The sequence below is a fragment of the Mesitornis unicolor genome, unplaced genomic scaffold (assembly GCF_000695765.1).
Source record: "Mesitornis unicolor isolate BGI_N332 unplaced genomic scaffold, ASM69576v1 scaffold40149, whole genome shotgun sequence".
NCBI classification, from domain to species: Eukaryota; Metazoa; Chordata; class Aves; order Mesitornithiformes; family Mesitornithidae; genus Mesitornis; species Mesitornis unicolor.
In genome coordinates this window covers 13,648-25,750 of record NW_010208733.1, presented here as the reverse complement: position 1 = coordinate 25,750, position 12,103 = coordinate 13,648, and the positions used below count along the sequence as shown (strand labels likewise).

At 42.7% G+C, this 12,103-nt stretch overlaps 1 protein-coding gene across 1 annotated transcript in view; it reads right to left on the bottom strand.

The window, feature by feature from the left end:
- Positions 1-606: 606 nt before the first annotated feature.
- Positions 607-12,103, bottom strand: part of GEMIN8 (gem (nuclear organelle) associated protein 8) — an 18,006-nt gene continuing 6,509 nt past the window's right edge. The window contains exon 2 of the mRNA XM_010192603.1: positions 607-857. Coding sequence (XP_010190905.1) covers positions 607-857 — 251 coding nt within the window. The remainder of the gene's footprint in view (positions 858-12,103) is intronic.

The following is a 12,103-nucleotide window of genomic DNA, read 5'->3' as shown; positions in this document are numbered from 1 at the left end:
AGACAAGTATCAGTCTGGAAGAAAAACTTCCTGCTTTATTATAACCCTTTGAAAAAGAATTCATATGGCTGGGCTGCAGTAATCTGATATGTTGTATCTCGGCCAGAGGGCTCCCAGTTCTCAAAAAAATCCCAAGATTAGCAGACATAACACTTCAAGCTGTGCTGTGTTAAACAGGATCCAAATGCTACTATGTTAAGTAAGGCTGAAATATGGGACTACTCAGTTTCCTAAATGGGAAAAGCAGACAATTGGTATAGTCTTTCTTTTTCACATCACTTTAAGTTTTCCCAGTTCACTGAGAATAGGCATTTTTATGTGTTTTACAAGCATGGTCAAGGCAGGTGGGTATCAAATGAGTGAAACTATGACTTGAGACAGGTTTGATGCTACTGTCCCTTCTATTACTACTTGACAACTGTATGTAGGTAGACTGGACTGTTACCATCACTGACAATGTAAAAGGAACACAGGGCAAAGAAATACGCTGCCCTTGCTGACCGCTGTCCCAAAGCCCATCCAAACCCCAAATTTGCAGTTTGTTCTTTCGGCAGCACAACCTGACGGAAGGACCTCTCCCTCCAGCTCTGTGCACAGTGCTGGCACTCAGAGCTTAAGGGGAATAATGGGCCAGTACTTGGGCTGTTTTTTGTCACAGTTTCTATCAAAGATAAGCTGCATGGCAGCCTCCATTGCCTGGATTTTGGCAGCTTCGGCACCATACAGTATCTTCATTTCTGCCATTCGCCTCTCCCCAGGTCTTTCTGCAGGTGGCTGAACAGAACGCTCTGTCCTTTTGTGAAGGTCTTGATCAGCATCCACGTACTGGTTCTCAGCTTCCAGCTGCTGCTGTCTTCCTAGACAAAGAAATCACAAGAGATATAAAGTATTGAGCTATCAACCAATCACATTTTATTATAACCTTCAAAATATTACATATTCAAAGTTGTGCTGGGTCTAGAGGGCTGAGATCCACATGTTCCACGGTATGGCCAACTTCTGCAACTTACAAAACAAACTGCATTGTTACTTATCCTGCTGCGCTCAGTACGCATCACGACAAATCCCGACTAAACAACACGATAGAGCCAGGCTGGAAGAAGTGAGGAGAAGGGAAGATGACCCTGGAACTGAATCCTGAAACTGTAGAAAAACTCTGTATTAGTAATCACAGAATCACAGAATATTAGGAGTTGGAAGGGACCTCTGGAGATCATCCAGTCCAACGCCCCTGCCAGAGCAGGATCACCTAGACTAGGTCACACAGGAACATGTCCAGGCGGGTTCTGAATGTCTTCAGAGAAGAAGACTCCACAACCTCTTTGAGCAGCCTGGTCCAGTGCTCTGTCACCCTCACAGTGAAAAAGTTTTTCCTTATGTTCAAGTTGAACCTCCTATGCTCCAGCTTGCACCCACTGCCCCTTGTCCTGTCATTGGACATCAGAGAGAAAACAACATCACAGAGTAATAACAAGTAAAAATCAGTACAGCTTCATTTTTCCTCAACACAGATATGCCTTGAAAAAGAAAACATCCATACCACCACTCCTGACCCCCACAAAAAAAAAACCCAAAACAAACACACACAAAAAAAGAGGAGAGCAGTTTCCAAAGTAATGACTTAGCAGCTGAGATAAGGAAACAATGCACAGGACAATGCAACTTTAGCTGAACGCTCTACGAAAGTTAAGAAATCGGTCTGTCGTGTGTCTGCCATCAAGTACATCCAATGAAACCCAGCTGTAAGCGCTGTCTTCAGATAAACTACCCAACCTCATCCATTTCTCAAGACTTACACAGTTCTAACCTAAGACAGCCTTACTGCAACTGCTTTAAAGACAATACAAAACAGCACCCAACATAAATCCCTGCACCACATCTTTTAACAAAGATTTAAAACAGTTCAGAAGTGAAACATTTAGACCAATTTGTCATAAAAAATCCTCTTTGGTAAGAACAATCGGGAAGCAAGAGCTTGATTTTGCATGCCTAAACTTACCTCTGCTTCATGGGTGCTGCTCTGATGGATAATAATGCTTTATGCAGTTAAGAGAGTAAAGTGCTACACAAGACTTTCCTCTTATGGGGACATTTCTGCAAGATGAAGAAAATAATCTGGCAGCTCCTTCACCTACCAATAACAAATGACAGTTCTCCAAACCACATCACAGCAACAGTTCACTACTAATAAGAGTACTTTTTTTTTTACAACATCAAAAGGGACAGCGTGTCCGCAGGTCAGGAAGCATTAGTCACACACAGGACATGCTTCTCAGCGTTTGGTGCCATGTACCTCTTCCCTCCTTCCCCTAAGACAGAGATTTAGCTTCCACAAAACACATGACATCTGCAAACCCTAACCCAGAGTTAAGTATCCTGACATATCTGTGTCAAACATCTGCACTTTATTTTTACACTGGAAAGTACTGTGCAGAGCAGCCAACTGACTGTCTGTCAGCCTTATTAAATGAATTATCCCCTGTACCTCGCTCACATAAAACAGATATTTTAAGCAGTATAATCAGAAACTTCAGTTCTGGCATCTGTTTGACAGGGACACAGGAAGTTTTTGTTCTGTCATTTCAAACACCATCCAGTTTTACATTGGTGGTTAAAGGGCAGGAGTGCTTGTGAGGTTATCAGCAATCTATTCCAGAGAGCTGCTTCACTTGCTGTGATTTTGCTTTAACGGCACACCCCTGAAGTGGGCTGCACTGACAATTCAGGAGGAAACATACATTAGAGCCCATCTGTGTTCTGGGAAGAGTCAGATTTATTTGGTGTCAGGCCATTTTAACCAGAAGGTCTGAATCAAAAGAACTAACATTCCCTAAACAGGGCCCAGCACTACAACGAGGACAGGCTGTAGCACTCAGGCTGTGACTACACAGGGCACTTCCATCCCTCCAGAACAAACCTCCCGGGGCACCAGACTGCCCCAAGTAGGTAACAGGCTTTTAAGCATGAACTTAATGCAAATTACACTGAATAGTGTTAGAAAACAAAAAAATCCATGCTGGAAATTCAGTGTCTCCCACTGTGGGTTACACAGCAAAATCCCGGTAGTGCAATGAATTGAACTCGTATTTGCTGACTCTCATGGGCCACAAAGATAATGCCTTGTACTTCTGTATCACCCATGGAAATTTTTTATTCATTATTTCCACAGCTGCATGTTAGAGACAGCTGCTTCCTTGCCTGCTCACCATATAATGCTCTCTGATAGCTCACTGCACACAATAACACTTAAATTAATAACACAAAAATTAATTTCTCTAAAGACAGATAATGAATTCTTCTGTTTGGAAATTAAACGGGTCTCTAGCAGAAGCTTTATGATGGATGAGTGGATTACAGCTGAGTGTGCATCAATATCCTGTTTGTTGCACAGAGCAGTTCATAAACCTGCAGATCCTAACATTAACAATCAAAATAACAGCACCAGTTTCAATTCCATTCTCAAAATTACCTAATGAACACCTGGAGCATATGTTTTACTTTACACTAATCAGATGGACTGCCCTTAACTTTCTAACCTGACTTTTGCTATTCCACAGCTACTGGTTAAAAACTTCCCAGACCAACATCTATTACAGAGTCTCAGATACATAAATCTACTCTACAGAGCCCAGGCAGAGGCTGGGGACACAAATCTGCAACAAGGACCCACAGGTTTTTTGTGCCGAAGGCTGAATCTGAGCACAAACCATGGCAGCTGTTGCTGGTAACACCGCTGTAGCTGTGTGGGATATGCTGCAGTTTCGAATCAGTTATTTCTGGAGAGATACCATCGTGACAAACCCCACCATCAGTGACAGTGCTATTTGCTGTCTTTTCTTTTTGCCTTTTTTCTTCATCTTGAAGGGATACCGAGATCTCTACTTGACTCAGACTGCACCCTGGGACATCATCAGTGACTCCAGGCCTTTTGAAAGAAAGTTTGGGGTTGCTGTTTCACCCCCGGCACACACACTTTCCCCCCCTTTCATGGATTACTTTTAATCTGGGGTACACTAGCTGAAAAGTGAACAAATACAGACAACTACCTCCAACCTCGGCGACTGCCAAAAGCAGGATGAACAGTAACGAGTATCTTTATTCACTGCATTTGGGGCTTCGTATGCACAGGAACGCCTTCTTACATACTTTCAGCAAAACCATGACCTAAGCCCTTCAAGATGTAAGCTGTTTTCCCCATCGGTCCTTAGAAACTCAGCTGGTTTGTTTCTCTTATTTTATAAAAAGGACAATGTCGTATACTTTTCGTAAGTTTAATCCACTTTGCTCTTCCTTCTTTGCAATATCCTTTGAGAAGCTTAGTAATAAAAAAAAAAATTCCTCTCTGTGATTCATCCTTTTCTTATTAAAATAAATAAAAAAAAACACCGAGGAAAAAAACCAGCCTCAAAACCAAACCCCAAATAAATTCCCTTTATTTGGAGTGATGTCTCCACTGAGAGACTTTTCAACATTAAAAGGAGATAAAAGTAAAGACAGTAATTATCTATGTTGGATTTTTAATGAAAGATTCATACCCAGCATTGCAGCTCTTAATATTTATACATCCAACCCTTAGCTCACTGATCTGTCGATGTTTCTTTTAGAGGCAGCTTTCTCTGCAGCTCTCCAGGTGCACACACTCTGCCCCACACCACGGCAGCTATGGCAAGAGACCAAGGGCTTGCTCCCCATAAGTGGCCTTTCCTGATTTTCAGTTTCTTGCTTAGTTAGCACATTATTCTTCAAGGAAATACTGCACTTTCTCCAGCCTTCATCTGTTTTTTTTCTCTTCCATAATTTCAGACTGACCTATACCCCTGTTCACGTATTTGCCTGCTTATTTCAGATGATGAATGATTTTCTGTTACTGCTGCATGTGCACTTTTCTGAGCTTTCTCATCTTGTCTTAAATGCTACCTGAGCTAATCTTGAGCAGCCCACACTAACAGAATTAAAACCACTACCCATTTCTACTGATTAAAAACTCCTAGTTCTCTCTTTGAATGCCACCTCCCACAAGCCTGTCTGCTGTGTTAAATATTCTGCCTACACAGGCTTCTCAATGCTAAATGCCAGCTTCTTCATCTCCCTAGAAAAGCTAAGTACCTTTGCCATAAACTTACATGTGAGTTTTTCTGAAGTGATAGCATCAGGGTGTTTCATTATGCCTGTACTTGCATGAGTCAGGCATCGGGGGAAAACCAAAATCTTTGCCTAAAGGAATTCCAACAAAATAAAGATCTAAATCTGAGGATTTGTAAACAGGATATTCAAGGAGTTTAATTTCTACAAAGCTCTATAGAGCTCTGGATTTCCAGAGGGCTGACAATCTCAAGCATTATTCTTTATCAAGTGCAAAGCTTTGCAGGACAAGAGTTTCCATCAGTGGGAAATGGAAACAAAGATACAAACAATTGTGAATTACCCCTGCATCTGTAAAGGTAAAATATTCCGGGTTGCCGAAAACAGCAGGGTCTCATTTGCTGGAGGGGTTACTTTGGAGCAATGAGCAACTTAGAGAAATTGTGGAAACATCCCGAAAAGAGAGAATTCCAATTTTATAGTGGAATGAACAGTCCCACTTGAGCTGCAAGTTGGCTTCAGGAAAACAGACTTGTTTAAATTTCTCCTTAAATTTAAAACATTGTGCTTGCAAAAAACGTGACAAAGGGATTGGAGATGACACAATGCAACTTCCCATTTTTAACAGCAGAAGTCTGATCTTCAAAGAAATGGAGACAGCTAAGCCGTATCTCACTATACCAGCAATCTAACCTATGCAGAAAAACCAAATACTGTAGCTGGCTTGAAAACACTGGTTTGGAATAAGAGTCACTTTTTGGGGGAGTAGCTGTCTGCAATAAGCTCTTGGTCACCAGAATCACGATGACCATGAAACAGAACTACCACAAATGCTGAAGGTATTAAAACCCCAAGTATCTACACTGACAAGTTTTCCATCTGCTAGTTGAGGAGGGAATGAGTTAAAAGGAACTGAGTGTTTCACCACATACATCTACAAGCAATGCAATATTCTCAAGAAGAAAGAAAATGTTCTGTAACAGGCCTTGAAGTAAGAGCAGATGTGATTCCTTGGCAGGCTTCTGGCAGTCTGAAACCGTGGCTCCATGGACATTTTTCTTTCCTCAGCTACAAAACCAGCTTATGCAGTTTCTGCTCCTCTCCTTCTCCCTTAGCTGCACGCTCCAGCTCCCAAGACCCTCAAGGATGCTGCTACAATTGTCCAAGGGGCTACACAATGAATCCTACCAAAAACCCCCCAATCCCACCAAGTTATATTTAATCCTGGTACAGTTCAGCATCTTGGCACCACAAGCGCTGAACTAAAGGGGCAGCTCTGAAGCAGGAATTTTTCAGGAATGAATGGCTAGGAAGAAAAATTGCTTAACCTGGCTTTGACACCGAGATGCATTCACTGAAGCACAGCCTGAATGAAAACCTATTGGTAAAATCAGGAAATAATCTAAGGTAAGAGAGTGTGCTCCCCAATCACAGAATGACAGAATATTAGGAGTTGGAAGGGACCTCGAAAGATCATCCAGTCCAACCCCCCTGCCAGAGCAGGATCACCTAGACCAGGTCACACAGGAAGGCGTCCAGGTGGGTTTTGAATGTCTCCAGAGAAGGAGACTCCACAACCTCTCTGGGCAGCCTGTTCCAGTGCTCCGTCACCCTCACAGTAAAGAAGTATTTCCTTGTGTTCAGATTGAACCTCCTGTGCTCCAGCTCACTCCTATTTCCCCTTGTCCTGTCATTGGCTATCACTGAGAAGAGCCAAGAAAGATGCAGTTGCAACAGGCTGCCTGAGCAGACAACAAACAGATTTTGCAAATCTGAAGTACTTCTCTTTCACTATCAAACAGATTTCCTACACATTTTAAAGAGGACAGCTCTGCAGAAGCAGGGCAAAGCTACTTACAAAGACAGCAAGCAGGGAGTAACTAACTTTGAAATCAAAATGAATAGAAAGCCAGGAAGGTGAGAACCAAGATATTCCACTTCCAGACTCGCTACTGTCTGTATCATTCTCAAGTTAATTAACCACATACCTCACTGTAATGAATCTGTAAAATGAATCTAATACTTTCCTACCTGACAGGGAGTTTTAAAGAATTAATTATCTCACATTATTTTGAAGTCTGTGGGTTAAGTAACTGGAGAATAAAGTCGATTTCTGTTTTAGAAGTAGGATTAAAAACCAAGAAGGGTTGTCTTGTGGTCTCCAAAACAAACTGCCAAAGATCCTAGATGGAAACAATACAAGCCTTCATGTCCATGTTTACACTAGCAGCAGGCTACACTGGTTACTGCCCCACTAAACAACAAATCACTTTTGTTTTCTTTTCTTCCGTTACCTTCCACAATGAAACCCTTAAGGGGTATTCTTATCCCAACCAGAAAATGAACTGAAACAATCAAACCCCATAAATGTGAAGCAACCAGCTAGCCTGGTGGAACCTCAAGCGAAAGCCTGCTCTGGAAATCTGAATGCTCTAAATGTAACTTATAATCAGGTATATGATATAGTGGTATATGATATAGTCTAGGTGATCCTGCTCTGGCAGGGGGGTTGGACTGGATGACCTTTCAAGGCCCCTTCCAACTCCTAACATTTTGTGATTCTGTGATATGTGCATCTAGGATAGAAAACACACAGGCGAGCCCAGCGTAACCAGGGGTCAGTACCACACCAAGGTGTCCAGGCTGTGCTCTTGTGCCATCTGATAGAATTAAACCTCCAGGAAGATGCTGACCGACCACTGCTTAGAAATTAGTGCAGGATCAGGCACTGGCAGCTGCCTCCAGTAAGGATCAAGCCCACAGCAAGAAGATTAAATACAGACCAGCTGACTCCGCACTCCCATCCCCCAAAACAACCCCAATCTGTCGCTGATGGCAACAGTGCTGACGCCAGACAAAGACACCAGCACTAGAGTAAACAGAAGGATTACTTAAATCTATATATAACTGCATCTGTGTATACACATGGCACAGGCAGAGGAGACTGAACAAGGAGGTGTCCAAATGTAAAAGCACTTCTTTAAAAGCAAACCAGCACATTGAAGAAACAGGAGTTCCACAGTCACTTTTTACATGTGCCCTGAATAGAAATGAAGCACACGCGCTCAGAAGAAAGCGCTCCATGATGTACAGAGTGCTAGACAGCTACATAATACTCAAAGTTTGATGCTTTCAGGCAAAAAAAGAGAAGTAGCCCGCATCTGTCTTCTAAATCAAACTTGCACATTCAGGCTTTACAATGAAATTTCTTTCTTGTCTCCAGCCAGACTACACTGCTGAATTCAAGTTTGGTTTATTGCATGATATGAGAAAGTAACTCAGTAATAAATGCAGAGAAATCTGCTACCTTAGCAAAAACATTTGAAATATTGGTTTTTTTGAGACCATGCTGCTGATTTTCTGAAAGTGAGCGTACTCAGGCTACAAAGTGACCTTTCAGTTAATCGGCAGGTCCATAATTTAGTATTACCACAGACATGCAGAATTAAATAACAATCTCTGATCCAGATCAAATTAATTTCAGCAAGTAAATACACATTTTTTTCCATGCTGTTAGTAAACTACAGAGCACTTCCTGACCAATCATTTTTAAAGAGAATCTGGAAAGAGGGTCAAACTAAAGCAATCGACATCACAACTTGTCAAAGAAAGGGTTGAGGGGTAGCTTTGGAAACTTAACTTGCCTCTGACCTTCTGAGGATCTTACTGCTCATTTCAGCATTTGAGTAAATTAAATGAAAGATATTTAAATACATGAGGATAATTGCTACGCCCAGTATTAAAAACACAACAAAAAACATTGGGAAAATATGCAGAAGTCTGAGCACCGGCTCCTTTCAGAAAGGCAGCTGGCATCCTGCCCTTCAGAAAGTTGTCTTTCTTAGCAAGTGGCAGCTCCACAGCTCCCCCTCTGTCACTTCAATGGGGCAATTCACACGTGAAGGAAGCGTTTCAGTGACTTGATGAAAGAAGACTTCACACGAGGAGAGCCATCAGACTAAAAGCCCATCCAGCCTGACAGCCTGTTGACAATGGAGGTCAGCAGCTAATGCCAAGGGAAGACTGTAAAAGCAGGGAATGCAAATAACCACACATCACCAGATTCACCTACTCAGAAATCCAGAGATCCAAAAAAGGCAGATACTTCTCCCTGCACAAAGCCAGCCAGATGCTCTGCCATCTACCACCTCAACACCTCCTCCACCCGCATGTCACATGTGATGCGGTCTCCATAGTCTGGACTCTTCTACAATTTTTTAGCCTCCTTCCCACCATCCCAGTGGGGCCAAAAATCCCAAAGCAATGACAACTGATGAATTTTAAAGAGAGTCTTCCAACCCTTCTGCTCAGCAACAACATCAGAAGTTGCAGACCTCCTAGAAATGAAGGTGCTCTGCAAGGCTTGCGCAGAGTGAGAAAACAGCAGCATTGGCTTGTCAGTACTTGAACAACCATATTAAAATTGAGGCCCAGCATGCTCTTTGGAGACCTAGATTCCTTGGCAAGGTTTCTCCAGTTTCTGTGAACACAGAGCTGACTTCTAGAGCAACAACCACCGCTTCAGCAGTTACAAATGAAATTAAACCTAGGAGATTCTTACCCAGCTAAGTGTGAACAGTAACAGTCAACAGTATAACACCCATGTTATTTATTTCAGTACAAACCTAATTGCAGTACAAATATCCATTTAAGATATATTCTTCATTTTACATTGCCTCCACGATTTCAGTGTACCGCAGAGCAGTGTTCTGTCAACTTTAGACATATGTCCTTGAAAATATCAAAGGGAAGCTCTGACACCCAGATAAACAGGTTTGAGTATTTTGGAGGTCAATATCAATTGTAACACCGATGAACAGCTGGATCAGTCTGTACTGAGTGCTCCATACAGCTGCAGCACAACTGTTTCTCAAGGTGTTGTCATACCAAGCTTCTCAATTTTCCTCAGAGACAGGGAAATGCCATCACCTATTTTATGGGTCCAAATAAAAAGAAAATGGACACAAATTCCTTGAGCAGGGAGTGCTTTAGATTCCTTGGAATGGGATTCATAGCAGATCACATCACAAGGTGGCTCAGGTGCTCAACCCAGCCACAGGAAGAGATCAGAGTGACAATGTTGCTTCACACCTTGGGGTTTAGGATGTATCATTCTTCGCGTATAAATTACTAACTCCGTTCTTTCTGAAAGGCATGGCTGGAAGAGAAAGTTTATTATTTTGGATGCCTGCTTCTAAATTCCACCTAAATTGAAAGCTTTTGTGGATCTAGTCCTAAATAGCATCTCCAAAGTCATGATGGGAGTCATGATGTGAAGGCCACCCAAGTCTGATTTAAGCAGCCTAACAGCCCCTGTCTGTCCCTCTCACTTGATTTTGAGCATGTGAGGAAAGCAGTTTGGAAAAGACTCAGGCAGATGGAAGTCTCTGAACTCTCAGTTTCTGCCTCCACAGCACCCACATTTTCCTAATGAAGAGGGATGTGAAATCCATCTGGATGCTTCTGATAAAACTGAAGCACAGTGAGAGATGTTGAAAAGCAAACGGTGCCTTTGAAGTCTTGACATTAACTACACCCCATTAAAATTAGCAGGGGTAAATTATATGTCTCCAAGCAAATCTGTACAAGAGGTTGCTTTATAACAGAGATCTAAAATGTGTAACACTTGAGATACTTCGCTGCCATGCTCTGTTGCAGATTCTGAGCAGGTTTTGTAGAGAGTACAGAAAGCGCACAACATCATCACATACATTTCCATGTTCGTGTCTGACATTTGCTTTTTACAGTTACTCCAATGCTGTACATCCTGAAACTTTAAACATTCTTGCTACCATAAGGTAGATACAAAAAAAGGTGGTGTTAGAAAATGCTTAATCCATAGCCTACACTGCCACTGTCCACTTACAAGGTTGAGAGCATCATGCTAAAGGTGGATGAATTCAGTTTATCAGCACAGAACTGAGACAGGGCTCTCTCCTAAGTAAAATCACCTAGAGATCCAGAAATGCTGCATGTGGCACCTAGATGGAACCAGTAATTGAGGAATTCTAGAGGAAATGGAAAGGTGCGTAAACTGCAAAGACAGACTGCCCGAATTGAGTGGTTAGCACAGAGCAGCTTTTGTGCCCCATTTCCCCAGAGCTGTGCTTGCCAGCGTGGTCTCACCTGCTTTTTTCCACAGCAGACGCAGCTGCTTTCATAGGCTTCCCTGCAGGGACAAAGGACGAAGACACCACCAGAGGAGTCACTCAGAGCAGCTGCAGATGCTAATGGCAACAGCAAGCAGGCAGAGCTGCCTTCAAAAAATTACCAGTTCTGAGTGTAAGCAGTGTCTGCATCTTCCCACATCAAACTGTTCTCATGTGAAGCAATCTTCCCTAACAGCCTTTCGAGAGGTATTTTTGCTCTTACAACAAGACTGAGGAAGGATTCATTGCTCCACATGTGGCCTCTCAGCCCTGGGCTTTGCCTGGTGGTTCTTTGCCAAAGCTTTGCAGAGTGCAGGTATGTCACAGCAATGCCCTCAAGCCTTGGAAAACACAGGGACACAGAACCGGCACTGACCCTCTGCTTGTCTGACCTAAAACTGGATTACTGCATGTATTTTCTTCGTAAAGCTCCAATAGCTAATCCATCACAGCAAGTCACTGACCTGTTTCCATGGGATCCTTCTGAAACTATCAAGAAACAGCTATGAAAAGCATGTCTAGCACAGGGATGGTGAGGGACAGGGCAGCTGAGGAGCAGTGATCTGTCTCTGTCCTGTACATCATACTCTCATACCCTCAGGATGAGTCCAGTTAGAGGAATGTTACCACAGCACTGATTTACCAAGAGCAGCAACAACGCAAGATTACCAGACAACTCTTAGTGACTCAGGAATAACTTGGGGATGACAGCTCTCTGGGAGAAAGGGTAGCTCAAATCCCATGTTTGTTCAGCAAAGATGATGTCAACAGGATGCCTCTTGGTCACAGGGATGACATCTAACTCAACTGTTAGGGAAGAGGTCTGGAATGAACAACTCTTCTCAGATCATACTGTTCATTCTTCTACCACT